Source organism: Podarcis gaigeae, assembly GCF_964106915.1.
Source record: "Podarcis gaigeae genome assembly, chromosome: 18".
NCBI classification, from domain to species: domain Eukaryota; kingdom Metazoa; phylum Chordata; class Lepidosauria; order Squamata; family Lacertidae; genus Podarcis; species Podarcis gaigeae.
Genome location: NC_139696.1, coordinates 10,755,026 through 10,773,322, shown reverse-complemented (window position 1 = coordinate 10,773,322; position 18,297 = coordinate 10,755,026). Strand labels below are relative to the sequence as shown.

The 18,297-nt window shown below is 49.3% G+C and overlaps 1 protein-coding gene across 2 annotated transcripts in view; it reads left to right on the top strand.

The window, feature by feature from the left end:
* Window positions 1-18,297, top strand: part of ADAMTS10 (ADAM metallopeptidase with thrombospondin type 1 motif 10) — a 44,406-nt gene that overhangs the window by 21,312 nt on the left and 4,797 nt on the right. The window contains exons 7-22 of one of the 2 annotated variants that reach the window (XM_083720233.1): window positions 779-924; window positions 2,046-2,089; window positions 2,342-2,447; window positions 3,177-3,323; window positions 5,068-5,209; window positions 6,907-7,014; window positions 7,239-7,384; window positions 7,476-7,539; window positions 8,851-8,953; window positions 9,060-9,193; window positions 10,515-10,638; window positions 11,036-11,116; window positions 12,193-12,356; window positions 13,649-13,775; window positions 14,919-15,048; window positions 17,637-17,841. In XM_083720233.1, the coding sequence (XP_083576359.1) occupies window positions 779-924; window positions 2,046-2,089; window positions 2,342-2,447; window positions 3,177-3,323; window positions 5,068-5,209; window positions 6,907-7,014; window positions 7,239-7,384; window positions 7,476-7,539; window positions 8,851-8,953; window positions 9,060-9,193; window positions 10,515-10,638; window positions 11,036-11,116; window positions 12,193-12,356; window positions 13,649-13,775; window positions 14,919-15,048; window positions 17,637-17,841 (1,971 nt within the window). The remainder of the gene's footprint in view (window positions 1-778; window positions 925-2,045; window positions 2,090-2,341; window positions 2,448-3,176; window positions 3,324-5,067; window positions 5,210-6,906; window positions 7,015-7,238; window positions 7,385-7,475; window positions 7,540-8,850; window positions 8,954-9,059; window positions 9,194-10,514; window positions 10,639-11,035; window positions 11,117-12,192; window positions 12,357-13,648; window positions 13,776-14,918; window positions 15,049-17,636; window positions 17,842-18,297) is intronic. The other variant, XM_083720234.1, reaches the window with a different exon arrangement.

The following is an 18,297-nucleotide window of genomic DNA, read 5'->3' as shown; positions in this document are numbered from 1 at the left end:
TGGGTCCTCTCCTTGGCAATAAAGTGGGGGAAGAGGAGCATATTTGCAGGGGAGGTGATAAGAGATGTGCTATAGGTTTTTTGGGGGGAGACCCTTCCCTAAACCCTAGAAATTAATAGATGGTAGGATTTTGATTAATTGGGGTATGGAGCTGTGCCAGGTAGGGAATCTCTGAGCTGGCTTCTGCAAACCAGCCTGGCTGGCCAGCCTAGCAAGAGCAAATCTGTTAACATAACAAAAGGTGTGGACAGAGGAATCCTTTGGCCTGGGGAGACAGGTGTTGCAAAGGTGATGCAGTGTGTGCTTGAGGCGACAGGAAAAGTGGGGTTTTTTTTAGCAAGATGTGCTGGGAAGAAGAAAGGGGGAGAAGAAAGGGTGGGATTCATATTGGGCAGGCTGGCTGAAGGCAGGCTGGCTGGGGGAGATATCTTGGACTCCATGACAGCACTGCTGTGGGGGACAAGCCCCTTTTGAAATGACCATGCTGTAAGATCTGGACTCCTGCCACACAGACTGAAGGTGTAAACAGGCGAGTAAACCATATTTCTTAAAGCTGCAACAGTCTCTGCCGTGTCTCAACTCTCCAAAGGAAATAGATGCTGGGTAAGTTCCCGAAACCCCATGTGCCACAGGGCTTTGTCTCCCTGGTCTTGGTGCAGCCACAGAAAATGTTCTTTCTCACATGCCCCAACGATACTGTCCAGGAGGTCTCAAAGAGTGGGAGAATTTGATACGTTTACACTCTCTGAAACCTTTTTGATTCTCCCTCTTCCTCCAGCCCACCCTGGAGATCAACCACCATGCCGGAAAGTCTCTCGACAGCTTCTGCAAGTGGCAGAAATCCATTGTGAATCGCAATGGGAACGGGAACGCCATCCCGGACAACGGCATTGCCAATCACGACACTGCCGTTTTGATCACCAGGTATACCGGAACCATGTTGGTGGTAAAAGAGCAGTTGGCTCCAAAGTCAAAACATCTTGTTTTATCCTGATTGTGCGGGGGGGGGGGTGCTACTGGCTGCCCCCGGCCATCAAACCCTCCACTCGCCCACTGTTGAGAGGGCAGCTCAATCCTCCCAGCCCCAGGGAATGCATTGGCCAAGCAGACTTAGCAGGATTGAATGCTGCCCATCAATTGATGTCACCTAGGGCTGTCAGCTGATGGACAGGTGGGTGGGGTTAGGGGGAGATGGTCTTGTGGGCCACACTGGAATTATTTTAGGGGTAGCAGGCATTATGGGGGGGCAGAACCAAGTTTTCTGCAAAGCAATTGGTCAGTTAGTCAGGTATTTCTATTTATTTACTTGATGGCGGGGGCAGCTGCCCCCCCTGCACACCCATGCCTCTGTCCATGTTTGAACCCCTTGCAAGCTGAGATTCTCTCGTAACCCAGAGGTTTCTCTGTCTTTGTGTTTGTTTGTTTAACATAATTAAATAATTTTTATTCCATTTTTAAGAATAAGAGCAGCAAACATCGCTTTTTTTCCAAAACAAGAGCTATAAAACTCCAGAAGTGAAATTTCCATAATAGCTGTTGTTGTTGTTGTTGTTGTTGTTGGCATCTGTCTGTCATGAGAGACAATGGAGTGTGCCTCCGAGGGTGAAGTCAAACTGCTGCACTAACAGCACCCGAGTGGCCTCCCCGGGTCGCAAGCCTGGGCAGTGTGTAGAAGGTCCTGGGCTGCTGAGATGACAAGACCCCCATTGTGGCCTCACTGGTGTGGCCCAAAGGAAAGCAGAACAAGACGTTTGGCACCAGCTTGGCTGCAGGAGTTGCAAGAAGCAGGCATAGAAGGCACCATCCAAACGTGTTAGGGACTCCGCTCCGTTTTTGTGGAGGGTCTACTCCTGAGCCTTTTCCTCTCCCAAAGATGTCCCGGCCGCAAGACAGCGGAGGTTTAGGGTCAGAGTTTTCCTTCTCCTGGGTGGGCTCCCTTCCCAGGTGGACGAGCCCCACCTGCCCCTCGTTTATTTGCTGTGCTCAGTTGGCAGGGTGGAATCTGCCTTAATTGTATCTCCCTTCTTCTCGCACCTGCTTTTTAGATACGATATCTGCATCTACAAAAACAAACCGTGCGGGACTCTAGGTAGGTAGGAAGCCTTTCCCACTGAATGCAACGCTCAGTTTCTACCATTCCCTCCCCCCCCTTAGAGCAAAGTGGGAGGCATCATTTCAATATCAGTTTGTGATGCAACCTAGGACAGATTCCATTTGGGAAGAGGGTGGACTTTGCTACAAACTACCCTTCCAGAGCCATGTGCAGATCAGGATTTTGGATCTCGTGGCTGAATCTGCTTTGACATAACGTCTCCCTGTGACAATGCTCTGCTTCTCCCAGGACTGGCGCCTGTGGGTGGGATGTGTGAGCGGGAACGGAGTTGCTCCATCAACGAAGACCTCGGCTTGGCCACAGCTTTCACTATCGCCCACGAGATTGGCCACACGTGAGCAGAGTTCAGATCTGGTTGTGGGGTTGATGTGGAAATTGTTTGGTCTTGTGTCTGGTTAATGTTTTGCTTAATGCTTAGGGCCACTTCTGCTATGTTGTAGTGTTCTGAACCGCAGGCTTATGGGAGGGGTTAGGTGCAGGGGTACCAAAGATGTCAAAGACACCCGAATGGCCAGGATAGGCTCTCCTACTTGTTGGTCAGTTTTCTCAGGGATACACTCCCCTTCTTGCTGATCGATTTATTCCAGGATAGACTCCCCCACTTGCCACCCAGTTTATTCCAGAATAGACCCTCCACTTGCCAGCCAGTTAATTCCAGAATAGACTCCCCCACTTGCCAGCCAGTTTATTCCAGAATAGACTCTCCACTTGCCGGCCAGTTAATTCCAAAATAGACTCCCCTACTTGCCGCTCTGTTTACTCCCAAGCAGGTAGCAAATAATCCTGTTTGGCATGTTTGGATTTGATATCCTGCTTTATCGCTACCCAAAGGAGTCTCAAAGCGGCTCACATTCTCCTTTCCCTTCCTCCCCCACAACAAACACTCTGTGAGGTGAGTGAGGCTGAGAGACTTCAGAGAAGTTTGACTGGCCCAAGGTCACCCAGCAGCTGCAGGTGGAGGAGCGGAGACGCGAACCCGGTTCCCCAGATTACAAGACTACCGCTCCTAACCACTACACCACACCGGCTCCTTCTTTCTCTGGCTTCACACTTCTCCTTCCAGGTTTGGCATGAACCACGACGGTGTTGGAAACAGCTGCGGTTCCCGGGGGCAAGAGACGGCCAAGCTGATGGCGGCTCACATCACCATGAAAACCAACCCCTTTGTGTGGTCCACGTGCAGTAGGGACTATATAACCAGCTTTCTTGAGTAAGGGGCTGCCTGTTTTCCACTGTGCGTCTCCAAAGCATCGCACACCCCACCCCATTACTTGCATTTCCTCTGTCTCTTTGTTCCAAAAGTTTTCCGTAACTGGCCTTTAAGTGGTGGACACAGAAATGACACAATGGGCTCCTCTTGCATGCTGGGGGTCTTCTGGGTTTACAGTGGTACCTCGGGTTAAGTACTTATTCGTTCCGAAGGTCTGTACTTAACCTGAAACTGTTCTTAACCTGAAGCACTACTTTAGCTAATGGGGCCTCCTGCTGCTGCTGTGCCGCCGGAGCACGATTTCTGTTCTCTTCCTGAAGCAAAGTTCTTAACTTGAAGCACTATTTCTGGGTTAGTGGAGTCTGTAACCTGAAGCGTATGTAACCTGAAGCGTATGTAACCTGAGGTACCACTGTATTTATTATTTGGGGTCCTGCTTTCCATACTTAGTATTGTTGTGCATAAGAATATGAAGAGTCCTGCTGGATGAGTCCAGTGGCCCATCTGGTCCAGTATTCTGTTCACACAGTGATCAACCCGATGCCTGTGGGGATTTGAGCAAAAGAACAATCTTCCCTCCTGTGGTATTCCCTCCAGTATTCAGAAGCATTGCTGCCTCTGACTGTGGAAGGAGAGCGCAACCATTTTGGGCAGTAGCCATTGATAGCCCTTCCTTGCCTGATTTTGTCCAATCCTTTTTTTTAAGGCCATCTAGGTTGGTGGCCATTTCTTTCTAACGATCAGCTGGTGGAGCATGAGACTCTTAATTTCAGGTTCATGGTTTCAAGCCCCATGTCAGGCAAAAGATTCCTACATTGCAGGAGGTTGGACTGGAATCAGTGTTCCCCAACCTTGGGCCTCCAGCTGTTTTTGGACTACAATTCCCATCATCCTTGACCACTGGTCTTGCTAGCAAGGGATGATGGGAGTTGTAGTCCAAAAACAGCTGGAGGCCCAAGGTTGGGGAACACTGGACTAGATGACTCTCAGTCTAACTCTACAATTCTATGATTCCATGCTTTTTTTTAGAGGGGGCCCCCATCCCTTAGAAATAGGGTTGTCTTGTGGGGGGGTCATTCCAAGCCCAGGTGTCGGCCATGGCGGGCAAGGCCAGAAGATGCAGAAAGCAATGGGGCAGCCCATCAACCTCATCTTCAGACACCTACAAAACAGGTCCAGAATTCAGGTGGGACTGTATGAACAGGTGATCACAAGGATAGAAGACTGTGTTATTGGATTTGAACTTGGTTCTGGATGGTGCTGAGGAGATTCACTCCAAGACAAAATCAAGGAAACAGCTGAGTCGGATCATGTTCAAAGGGATTAATATGACTCTTCTACTGAGAAATGGCTATTCAGTGTGTTTTGTTCCATTGCTTCAATCTTTAAAACTATAGATTAAAATATGTGGTGGTTTAATGCTACCACTCCAAATTCTACTTTAGGTGTCTGACGGAATCCCAGAATCATGGAGGTGGAGGGGACCACAAGGGTCATCTAGTCCAACCCACTGCAATGCAGGAATCTTTTTGTCCAACATGGGACTTGAAATGACCCTGAGATTAAGAGCTTCATGCTCTACCAGCTGAAGAATGAAGCCAGTTACTTAGTCTGTGCTTGCATAATTTTCAATAATTTTTCTACGTTGATGTGGAATTGCAGCTCATTATAAATAAAACTCTTCTCGCACTCAGCACCATCAACCCTTGATGTCTTTCTCCTTTGTTTCTCTCTGCTGCTCCAGCTCTGGGATGGGCCTCTGCCTGAACAATGCTCCACCCAAGCAGGATTTCGTCTACCCGACGGTGGCCCCAGGACAGGCTTACGATGCAGATGAGCAGTGCCGCTTTCAGTACGGAGTCAAATCTCGCCAGTGTAAATATGGGGTAGAGAGCCTTCCTGCTTTTACTCTTGATTCCCAACGTGGAGGGGTGGAGGGGTGGGCAAGGCATTTTGCCCCCACCGGCCAGCCTTTAAACCAGCCACAGCCCTCAGCTGCAACACCAGCGTCAGCCAAGGTCCACTCTTGCAGTAATCAGGAGTGCGGGGCTGAAATCTGCCCTTCGGGTTGTTGTTTTTAAAAACCACTCTCCTTCTGCGAAAGAGGCTTCCACCTTTTCTGCCTGGTTCACAGGGCAGTTGGGAGTTTCTGGACATTTTTAGGCAGGTGTATGTTTCGTTCCCAATAAACATTTTCCCCAGGCAATATGCCCTCTGCACCCCACAGCCTTCCTGGGTGACCACACTTCCTGATGTAGAAAAAGCTGCTTCGTGGGAAGCACTACCAATACAGTTCTTTAGGGATACTTTACATGTGGTTCCTTCATTGTAGGGAGTTGGATTAAATGACCCTTGGGGTCCCTTTCCATGATTCTGTGACTGAACTGTGATTTGATTGCACTGTGGGCACCTGGGAAGACTGCAGAGCTCTCTGCAGAATGAATGGAAGGATGCTTCCAAGTGTATTTCAATTTGTTGGAAGCCTCCCAGAGTAGCTGGGGTAACACAGTCAGATGGGTAGCATATAATTATTATTATTATTATTATTATTATTATTATTATTATTATTATTATCATCATCATCATCACCCCTTGACCACCTCAAAAGGAATACAGTCGTACCTTGGATCCCAAACGCCCTGGAACTTGGACATTTTGGCTCCCGAACACCACAAACCCGAAAGTGAGTGTTCCAGTTTGTGAATGTTCTTTTGGAACCCGAACGTCCAGTGTGGCTTCCGCGGCTTCTGATTGGCTGCAGGAGGTTCCTGCAGCCAATCAGAAGCCAGGATTTGGTTTTCAAACATTTGGAAGTCGAACAAACGTCTGGAACGGATTCTGACTTCCAAGGTACGATTGTATATTAACCCCTGCACTCCACCCATGAGAATTCCACCAATTTTTTCTCTCCACTTTGATGATTTTCAAAATCAGTATTTTTGCTTATTAATGGATGGGGAATGGTGAGGGGGTGGAGTGGGAAAATGGAATCACCACCTTCTTCCTTTGTAGCCCTTCCTATACCCCAAGGGGCTCCTCACAGCATGATATAATTCGAGGCAACCCACTGACTTAAATGACTCCACTGAGTAAAAGCATCATTTGACAGATCCATTGATGTTAATGGGTCTGCTGAGTTTGGTGCAGTTTGCTACAATCCATTTACTTTAATGCAGAGCCGTAGCTGCAGGGGGCAGGGGTGTCACGTTTTTTGCCCTGGTTGAAGCCTCCCGAGGAGAGACATTGAGGCTCCCAGCCTGTGTTTGTGTGCTATGCAAAAATCATTATGCAGGGGAAACCATGAAACCAGCCAGTGCCTTTACATAGCTCCTTATTTCAGACCTTGTGATATATTGTGATGTTTAGCTGGTGATGTATCACCAGGTATCTCCCAGACCTAGTCTCCACAGAGACCTGTTGTGTTTCTTTAATCCTTCCTTCAGTCTCCAGTCATCAGTTGCCACCTCCTTCCTTAGTCCAAGACATCACGTAGCACCACCAACCTCTGCGGCCGTGCACCCCTCCTCCCAGCTCCGCCCGCGCCCCCACCCACCCACTGGTCCTTCTTCTCCTCCTCCTCCAGGAAGTTTGCAACGAGCTCTGGTGTCTTAGCAAGAGCAACCGATGCATCACCAACAGCATCCCAGCGGCCGAGGGGACCATCTGCCAGACTAACACCATCGAGAGGGGGGTAAGAGGCAGGGCCACCCTTGCTGTACCCTAACCCACAGCAGTGATTCCTGCCTTGAAAGAGGGTTGGACTAGATGGCCTTTGGGATCCCTTCCAGACGGCCAGTTTACCCCTAATCACGCAGTCCCGCTGAGGTCAGACGCATGAACGCCAGCGAGGTGGGGGGTCTTGTTGTTGACCGGTGGGTCTCTCTTCTTTCCTCCATCCTCTGTATCCACCGCCAGTGGTGCTACAAACGGGAATGTGTTCCTTTCGGCACACGGCCAGAGGGCGTGGACGGAGCCTGGGGGACGTGGTCGCCATGGGGAGAGTGCAGCCGGACTTGTGGAGGAGGCGTCTCCTCATCCATCCGCCACTGTGACAGCCCACGGTAAGTGGACACTTGCATGAACACCCGAGACATCCCCCATACTCCCTGGGATGCCATTTCCCACGTCTACCTCCTTTTCTGTCTTCCGAAGGCCGACGATTGGTGGGAAATACTGTCTCGGGGAACGGAAGCGTTACCGGTCTTGTAACACTGACGTGAGTAGCAAAGGGATTCTGGGATGGGAGGATGGTGGGGGCAAAGGAATGGGTTGTTACAAAAGTTGAGCGCCACCCCCACTCTCTGCTGAGAGGCAGCAAGATCCCAAGGGGTTCTGAGTGTTCACCCAGGGTCTGTGGTCTCTTGGAGAATTGCGACACGGCGGAGACTGCCATACCTTTAAGAAATGTGGTTTATTCCCCTGTTTACACCTTCAGTCTGCCTGGAGGGAGTCCCGATCTTACAGCATGGTCATTTCAAGGGGGGCTTGTGCAGCTCTGGTCTCCAAGGCATCTCTCCCAGCCAGCCTTCAGCCAGCCTGCCCAAGATGGATCCCATCCTTCTCTCCCTTTCTTCTTCCCAGCACACCTTGCTGAAAGACTCTTTTCCTGTCACACACACACCCATCACCTTGGCACTGTCTGCTTCCCCAGGCCACAGAATTCCTCTCTGATAGCACATCAACACCTTTTGTCATGTTAACAGATTTGCTCTTTGTCCTGACCTGCTCGCCACTGGGCACCCATAATCTAGGGCCCAAGCCAGCACCACTGTTGACAGATTTGCTGTTTGCTAGGCCAGCCAGGCTGGTTTGCAGAAGCCAGCCCAGGGATTTCCTGTCTGGCACAGCTCTGCAGATTGTACTTTCATCCACATCCCAATTAATCAAAACCCTACCATTTGTCTCCTGCAAACCTAGCAATTCAAAAGCACGTCGAAGTGCAAGTAGATAAATAGGTACCACTCCGGCGGGAAGGTAAACGACGTTTCCGTGTGCTGCTCTGGTTCGCCAGAAGCGGCTTAGTCCTGCTGGCCACATGACCCGGAAGCTGTACGCCGGCTCCCTTGGCCAGTAAAGCGAGATGAGTGCCGCAACCCCAGAGTCGGTCACGACCGGACCTAATGGTCAGGGGTCCCTTTATCTTTACCTTACCATTTGTCAATTTCTAGGGTTTAGGAGTGTTCCCCCCCCCCCACACACAATCAATAACTGTATTTTGGGTTCTTGTTTTGAATGTTTATGTCATGAGCTGCCTGTGATCTTCGGGTGAAGGGAGGTATACAAATTTAATAAATATTAATAATGATAAACAGATGTGAGAAGTGACAACAGCTCCCAACCTTATAGCTCATTCATGGAGTTTCTGCCTTGCACCTCCCAGCAAAGTCTTTCAGCTGTGGGGTCCAGAATGCGCCATCTCTGCTTCCAGGCATTAAAAACAGCAGGCCCCCCCGGTTGTAAATCACACCCCTCAGCCCCTCAGAGAGCCGATAATAAATCTGGCAATCTTTCTGTGCCCCCACCCCAGGACTGCCTACCGGGCTCGCAAGACTTCCGAGAACTGCAGTGCGCCGAGTTTGATAATATCCCCTTCCGAGGAAAGTATTACACCTGGAAGACGTACCGAGGAGGTAAGGCCGTTTCCACACACACACCCCCGGGGGGGGGGGGCAGCTTTCACCCATTCCCAATCCAGCCTCTCTGATCTAGTGGTTTGAAATTGCCATCTCTCCGCAGGAGGCGTCAAGTCCTGTTCGCTCAACTGCCTGGCGGAAGGTTTCAACTTCTACACGGAGAGGGCGGCAGCCGTGGTGGATGGAACACCCTGCCGCCAGGACTCCAACGACATCTGTGTCAATGGAGAGTGCAAGGTGATTTTCCAGCGCTGTAACCACTCCTCCTCGTTGCCCGTAGGCCTCCGGCTGACTGAGGTTTAATGGGCAGCTTCTGGGACCGTCGGGAGGGGGAGGTTGGTCCACTTTCTCTATAAGGGAACATTTATGCATTGGGGGGCTTTTCCATTTAGAGGGGGACACATGATTTAAGGACATAAGAAGAGTCTGCTGGATCAGGCTAACTGAGGGGATTAGACAAATTCAGGGACCATAAGGCTATCAGTGGCTGCTAGGTATGATGGCTGTGTATCACCTCCTGGACTGGGGCAGTCTACCTCTGAATCTCAGTTGCTGGGTGCCATAGGAGGGAGGTTTGCTATGATGGTCAGCTTCTGCTTGTGGGCTTCCCATCCTGGGCATCTGGTTGGCCACTTAGTTTCTGCTTCACAAATAGAGCCTTCATAGGCAGAGACAGTCTACCTTAGAATGGTGGAGAGCACATACATTAAGCATAATAGAAACACCGCCACCCGACCCCACCCCCATCCATCTCCCCTCCCTCCACCCCCCCTTTCTTTTTCTTTCTTTCTTTTTCTTCTCCCCCTAATGCCTCAACAAATGAAACGGATTTGTAAAAATGTTACATGGGGGGAAAAATATGAGTCATTACACTTTCCTCTGTAAAACAAGAAAATCCTTAATAAAATATTTTTTAAAAAAATAAATGGTGGGGAGCAAGAGAAGGCTATTATGTACTCTCGCATCCCGCTTGGGCTTTTTAGGGGGGCATTTGACTGGACACTGTGAGGACAGGAGGGTGGACTAGATGAGTCCCAGCTTCAGGTTCTTAGTTTTTTTATGAATCACAGTGAGAGGCACAGGGCTTGCTCCTTTATCTCCTGCCTGTGGGCATCCTGGAGGAATCTGGCTGGCCACTGTGAGAAGAGGATGCTGGACCAAACGGGCCGTTGGCCAAACCAATTCCTCTTTAGAAAGGCCTACTTTCTTTTAAGGCTACCCAGGTTGGTCTCATTAGGGCTGGGCGATATATCGATATATCATCCAAAACCGGTTTGAACATCATACCATGATATCAGTTTCTTAATTTTTGACCTTGGCGATATATCGCGAATCATGATGCGTGTATGTGCTATGCAAAAATACTGATGCGGGGAAAATCCGTGAAGCCAGCCAATGCCTCCATCCTTATTTCAGATTAGTGATATTTCGGTATATCGCAATGTTTAGCTGGTGATACATTGCAATGTTGAAAACCCGGTATCGCCCAACCTGAGTGGCCATCCCTAACTCTTCCAAGAACTTCCTCCGTCAAACCTCTCCTTTTGTTTCCTATAAGCACGTGGGCTGCGACCGCATCCTGGGCTCGGACACCAAGGAGGACAAATGCCGGGTCTGCGGAGGGGACGGGAGCTCCTGCGAGACCATTGAAGGACTTTTCAACCACTCGCTGCCGGACGGAGGTGAGGGTTGCCTGGTGACCCGATGGGTGGACAAATGTACAGCACAGAGAGTGGCCAAGATGGTTCTGACATGTTGTAGGCAAATGTTTTTCTATTCCAAGGCAGGTGCATTCAAAAATAAATCGCACAGGTGGAACTTGATTGGGGAGGTTCCCAGCTGTGCATAGCACCTATTGCCCAATGCCTGTAATGCCTATTGACCAGTGCCCTTAAAAACACTAATTTGAAGCCTGGTCTCCCAGGTTCCCATCGCAGCACTGACTTAGTAGAAGACAACATCAACACAATTCTTCATGTGCTTTGCAATTCCCTGCACCAAATTTTCTCTCTTGGCTTTTTGAGCATTGAGGACCCTCTTAGAACTTACCTTGGTTGATTATCTCCATCTGCCGCACAGGCTACGAAGAGGTGATATGGATCCCCAAAGGATCGGTGCATATCGACATTCGGGAGCTCAACCTTTCCTTGAACTACCTTGGTGAGAAACCTTAGCTAAGCAGGGAAGACCCCAGGCGGCTTGTCCTTGAGGTCACCTCCAAACTCTGGTTTTGCATGTGGTTTATCTCCCACTTAAGGGACGCAGGTGGCGCTGTGGGTTAAAGCCTCAGTGCCTAGGACTTGCCGATCGAAAGGTCGGCGGTTCGAATCCCCGCGGCGGGGTGCGCTCCCGCTGCTCGGTCCCAGCGCCTGCCAACCTAGCAGTTCGAAAGCACCTCCGGGTGCAAGTAGATAAATAGGGACCGCTTACCAGCGGGAAGGTAAACGGCGTTTCCGTGTGCGGCTCTGGCTCGCCAGATGCAGCTTTGTCACGCTGGCCACGTGACCCGGAAGTGTCTCCGGACAGCGCTGGCCCCTGGCCTCTTAAGTGAGATGGGCGCACAACCCCAGAGTCTGTCAAGACTGGCCTGTACGGGCAGGGGTACCTTTACCTTTACCTTATCTCCCACTTGGACTACTGCCATGTGCTGTCCGTGGGGCTACCTTCGAAAGTGACTCGGAAACCACAACTAATCTAGAACGCCACTGCCAGACTGGTGACTGGGAGCCATTGGCTGGACCATATAACACCAGTCCCGAAAGACCTACAGTGGCTCCCAGTGCAATTCAAAGTCTTGGTTGTGACCTTGAAAGCCCTAAATGACCTCAGCCCTGTATACCTGAAGGAGCGTCTCCACCCTCATTGTTCAGCCCAGACACTGAGGTCCACCTCTGAGGTCCTTCTGGCGGTTCCCTTCCTGCGAGAAGTGAGGTTGCAGGGAACAAGGCAGAGGGCCTTCTCGGTGGTCAGATGTCAAGCAAATAAACAATTATCTGATGTTTAGAAGATATTTGAAGGCAGCCCCATATAGGGAAATTTTTAATTGTGCTTTTAATATTTTGTTGCAAGCCGCCCAGAGTGGCTGGAGCAACCTAGTCAGATGGGTGGGGAACAAATAATACAATTATGATTTTTATGAAAAATATCCCTGAATCCTTTGGGGGGTGGGATGCAAGTGCTTCAGCCCACCCCTGACTTCGTCACACACACACACACACACCGGATTCTCTTTCCAGCTCTGAGAGGGGAGAATGATGAATACTTCGTCAACGGAAAGCTCTCCATTGACCCACCCCGGCGCTTTGACATCGCCGGGACCACCTTCCACTACAGACGTGCTCAAGACGAGCTGGAGTCCCTGGAATCCCTGGGCCCCACCAACGTCACCCTCATCGTCATGGTTCGTTGACTGAACAGGGGTTACTAAATGCGGTATCTAAGACTACCAGTCTTTGTAAATCAGGTTCCAGTGCTCTACTGAAGAGTGCTTTTTGTGGTGGGGCCCAAAAAAGTTTGGGAACTGCTGCTTTAGGGTGATCCCTGATAAGCCAAGATTCTCCCTGTGACCAGTAAAGGACGCCATGCCCATAGCTGTCAACGTTTCCCTTTTTTAAAGGGAAATTCCCTTATTCTGAATAGGATTCCTTGCAAGAAAAGGGAAAAGTTGACAGCTATGGCCATGCTCACTAACAGTCTCCATTTGCCCTTGTTTGACCTCAGCACACAGCTAAAGCTGATTGGCCATGTAATTGGGATGGCATGTGATCCTTGTTGGACCGAGGGTCGTATAATGTAGAAATGGGTTTAAGCCTTAGGAGAGGATATATTATTTAGTTATTATTCTTCCTTGCTCACGTGCATGAGATCAGTAACTACCATACTCTGTAGCTTTAAATTTGGAAGCTAAAACAAGGTTGATTTAATCTTCTAGAAACAATAATCTGGGCTGCTTTAAGGCAGACTGGATTTCCCCCGGCAGTACCCCTTTTCTCCCCCTTAAAAATAACAATCCCAAGGACCTGCGATAGCTCATTTGGTAGAGCATTCGACTCTTAATCTTGGGCTTGTGGGTTCGAATCCTGTGTTGCACAAAAGATTCCTGCATTGCAGGGGGTTGGACTAGATGATCCTCAAGATCCCTTCCAACTTTTCAATACAATGATATAATAATGATGATGACATTGCTTTGTGAAGAAGTAAAAGTAGTATTTACTTACATAAGCTCGGTCTTGAAGAAGGAAGTACAGTAGCAAAATGAAGGCAGACTTATAATCACTATCTAAGTTACAAAAGTGTTCAAAAATGGTGCCTGAACTAGGCATGCATGTGTGGCCAGTTTGGAGGCATGACGAAGTAAGAGAGAGACGCTGAGACAGGAAGGAAGGATTTAGTACTACAGCTTCCTGCCAAGACAGACAAAGGAAGTGATCTCAGGAAGAGTTCCTTCTAGCAACTTTTGTAGGAAACCTCTGTGAACCTTTGCCCCTTCGTGTGCCCATCTGGCAAAACATGTATTGTTGGATTGATTGCAATAACGTCCCGCAAGTCATGCAACAGAACAGCTACGGGGAGTGGGGGTGGCTTTTTTATTTTCCAGCAGAGAATTCTGCTTCTGAGGTCCTTTTGGGAAAGTGCGGGGTTCTCCACCAACCATGGCTGTGCCTCCCTATTCCCTCTCCTTTCCACCCCTAGGTGCTCGTCAGGGAAGAACTGCAGAGAATCCGCTACAAGTTCAATGCACCCATTGTCCGTGGTTCCGTCGCCCAGTACTTGTGGCAGTATGTCTCGTGGACAAAGTGCTCGGCCCTCTGTGGCGGAGGTAAGACTCTTTATTGGAAGGGCCCAGCTCAGAGGTGCGGCAGCAGTATGCATGCAAAAGGTCCCTGGTTCCAGTCCTGGATTAAATCCCGTGGAGGCCACTGGGTAGTTGAAATCTCAGGGGGCCCTGTGCAAATTATCTCCTAATATGTTGTTGATTTTACCAACCAACCATTTCAATAAATCAATTTTATTTCAATATCACATCAATCTTATATTGATCTGCTATTGTGGGGCCCCTAAAAAGTGTGGGGCCCATAGGTTGGTGCCTACTCTGCCTGTTTGGTAATCCAGCACTGCCCAGTTCGAACCCAGGTAGGGCCCCTGCCTGAACCCCTAGAGAGACCCTGCCATTTTTGTGTCGACAGTGGTGTAGAGACTCTGCTAAGTTCGGCAGACCTTTGGAAAGACTTGCTCCAAGGCAGACCCCCATGTTCCAATTTAAGCCATACAGAACTGTGAGGACTAGAATCTTGCTTTATTTGTAGGAGAAAGGCCATCGCTCAACTGCAGAGCATCTGCTTTGCACGCAGTAGGTCCTGGGTTCGAATCCCCACTAGCATCTCAGGTGCGGCTGGGAGCAAACCTCACCTGAACCCCTAGAGAACCACTGCCAATCAGTGAGCTAGACAAACCAGCAGCCTGACTCAGTAGAAGGAAAAACATTGTCCCTGTTTTGGGAACACAAGGACTTGAAAATTACTTCAGTAGCTCAGTGGTGGAGCAGCTGCTTTAGATGGGAAAGGTTCCAGGTTTCAATCTCCGAAATCATTGTAGCCAGCTCTGAACTAGATAAACCCTTGCTTCTGTCCACACATCTTTTTGAAAACACATTTGCTGGGGATGAGGGCAGGCAGTTCCTACCACTGAAAAGCAGACTGTTTGGCTAGGGGGTGTTATGGAACCTGGGGGGTGGGGGGCAGGAGTGCCAACTTGGCCCCGCGACGGTGGGTGCCTGGGACCGTGGGTGCCATGCAGCATGCATGGCCCTGGCATTGAAATTCCCTTCAAGGGGAATTTTGTGGATACTCAAGCACCCAGGGCCCTAGAGAGTTGGCACCTAGGGTGTGGGGAGTGAGTGAGAAGGTGCTGCTGTTTCTCGCTGCTCAGACCTCAGCATCCTCACTCAGCGCCATCCTTACAGGCAGCCAGGTCCAGCCCGTCGTCTGCCGCAACCAAGCCGACAGCTCCACGGTCTTCAACCACCTCTGCAGCCCCGACACTAAGCTGCCCGAGAGACAGAGATTGTGCAACACTGAGCCCTGCCCGCCGGCGTAAGTTAGATGCTTTCGGGGGGGGGGGCTATGCATCCTAGGGGGAGGGGCACCCCAAAAGAGGCCCAGTGCCCAGACTCTTTTATCCAACAGGCAAACAAAGCCTAACTACTGTTTATGCTCTGGTAACCTCGAGGTTAGATTACTGCAATGCGTTATACGTAGGGCTGTATGTGAAGATGGTTCAGAAACTTCAGCTAGTGCAGAATTCAGCATCCAGGTTGCTCATCGGGGCATACATAGTCTGGTCCAACTGCACTGGCTGCCAATTAGTTTCCAGGCCCAAGCCAAAGTGCTGGTTTTGACCTCTAAAACAGCTCAGGGTCGCAATACCTCTAGGACTGCCTCTCCCCATATAAACCATCCCAGACTCTGCATTCATCATCTGAGGCTCTTCTTCACGTGCCTCCTCCGCAAGAAGTCCAGAAGGTGGCAACACAAGAACAAGGCCTCTTCTGCAGTGGCTCCCCATTTGTGGAAACGCTCTCCCCAGGGATGCCCACCTGGCACATTCATTAGACACCTTTAGGTGCCAGGCAAAAATGTTCCTCTTCTCCCAGGCATGACTGATTGACTTCCGATGGCCTTTTAAAATGTGTTGGGGGGGGTTATTGGGGTTTTTGGTTTGCATTTTTTTATGTATTCTGTGTTTTTATATTGTAATCTTAATTTGTAACTTCCCTGAGTCCTGCAGGTACAAGACAGTATAAAAATTTAAATAACAACAACAATCCAATTGAGACAGGGAAAATACCAACTCTCCCCTCCTCCAAGAAAACATTTGAGGGTCTCTTAGTTTTTACATACCTATGCATCCCTTTCCCTTTCTTTTTGAAATATTTATTTATCTTCTCCCCCGAAATACATTGTGAAAACCTGTATTGCCCTACGTACGCCACAACTTAGAGCAGAATGCATCTTAAGTGATCTGCAAGTCAGCATCAACCTTTGGTTTTTGGTTTCTTGGATGATTTTTGAATGTTGTGAAAGCTCCACCATTTCCCCAGAAAGGTGTCCTGGGTACTTCATTCCTCTTGCCAATCTTGTGAGTCAGTCCCCTCCCCCACCCCATAAGGAATTATACGCCATCCTGTTTTTGAACCGGATCCTTCCAGAATGCGGCTATAACCATCCATGCAGCCACTGATAGAAATCCAGTTAGTGGTTTATCCACCAAGCTCTGATTCTAATTTAAATACAGATTCGGTAACAGAAGCTCATAAGAACATCATAAGAGCCTGCTGGATCAGCCTACGTAGTCCAGGATCCTGCTCTCACAGTGGCTAAGCAAGTTGCCTGTGTGAAAGCAGGATCCAAGCACAAGAGCCCTTCCTGCGGTTTACAGCCAATGGTGTCCAAAAACATCACTGTCTCCAGCTGTGAAGGCAGAGCACAGCCATTGTGACTAATAGCTAGGGCTGGGCAATACAGTGGACGCTCGGGTTGCGAAAGTGGTCCGTGCAGGATGCACATTTGCAACCCGTAGCGTTCACAACCCGCGTCTGCGCACACGAGGGTTGCGATTCGGTGCTTCTGCGCATGCACAAAGGATGATTTAGTGCTTCTGTGCATGCGCAACCACCGAAACCTGGAAGTAACCCGTTCCGGTACTTCTGGGTTTCGGCGATCTGTAACCTGAAAAAACACAACCCGAGGTATGACTGTATCTCGTTTTCAACATCACAATATATCACCAGATAAATAAACATCACAATTTACCGCAAAGGATGGAACTAGGTAGAGGCATTGGCTGGCTGCATGGTTTTTCCCACATTGTGATTTTTGCATAATAATAATAATAATAATAATAATAATAATAATAATAATAATAATAATTTATTATTTATACCCTACCCATCTGGCTGGGCTTCCCCAGCCACTCTGGGCGGCTTCCAAAAAAATATTAAAATACTATAATACATCAAACATTAAAAGCTTCCCTAAACAGGGCTGCCTTCAGATGTCTTCTAAAAGTCTGGTAGTTATTGTTCTCTTTGACACGCACAAACACACACACACATCATGATTCACGATGTATTGCCATGTCAAAAACTATGAAACTGATATCATCATTCGGACTTCAAACTGGTTTGCGGTGATATATCAATATATTGATCAGCCCTAGCCATTAACAGCACTCCCCTCCATGAATTGGTCTTTTAAAAATAGGCTCTTTTAAAGCTGGCAGTCATCCCTGCAATGAGAGGGAGTTCCACAGTTTCACCATGCGCAGTGTGAAAAGGGACTTTCTTTTATCCACCCTGGATCTTCCAATGTTCAGCTTCACTGGATGTCCACTAGTCCTAGTGTCAGGAGAAAAACTTTCTTCATGCCACACGTAACTTTATAAACTCCCATCATGTCACCTCTTCCTCGCCTTTTCTCTAAAATGTCCCAAACCTTGCAGCCTTTCCCCTTGGAAGCTCTGGAGACTTTGTGACATGCCCCTGAGTGAATTTACTTCTCTCATTTAAACCCCCTCCTCTGGACGTTTGCACCGCCAGGGCCTGTAGCTGCCCCTTCTCCCCACACCCTTCCCAGCACACAGGGGAAGCAAACTTATCCTTTCTGCCTCTCGCCTCTGGCAGCTGGGTGATCGGGAACTGGTCCGAGTGCAGCCGCAGCTGCAACCAGGGCGTTCGCACCCGGAGCGTGACCTGCCGGCGCAAAATCTCCACCACGGAGGAGAAGATCCTGGACGACACCGCCTGCAACTCTCCACGCCCCCGCGTGCTGGAGCCCTGCGGCAACCAGACCTGCCCCCCAGAATGGGCCGCCCTCGACTGGTCTGAGGTAAGAGCCTCTGTGTCTTTTTAAATGTCTAATATGTACTGAGCATGGCACACAAGCACACGCACCAATTAAACAAGTAGCCCTTTCCCCTTCTGGGGTATCCAAGAGCCCATATAGTGTCCTTACGTAGGTTCCCTACTGGTAGGAGAAAATAACAGAGACCAACCAGAGAGTATTGAGAAGCAAAGCAGCTAGTAAGCCTGATCTTTATTGATCTGTTGCAACAGGGTGCCCCCTTCACACACAGGAAAGGAGGAGGAATCCAGAACTAAGGTGTGCCTACCCTTATATAGAAATTTTAAATTCCCTGCCATGGAGCTCCAGACCACCCCTCCATACATGATACATACATCACAGAAGGGGTTTAACCCAAGACCACCACCCCAGATACATCATACCTACCTAAATCTGAGTGCATTGTTTATCTCATCTGACAGGTTACCTGTTAATGCTCAC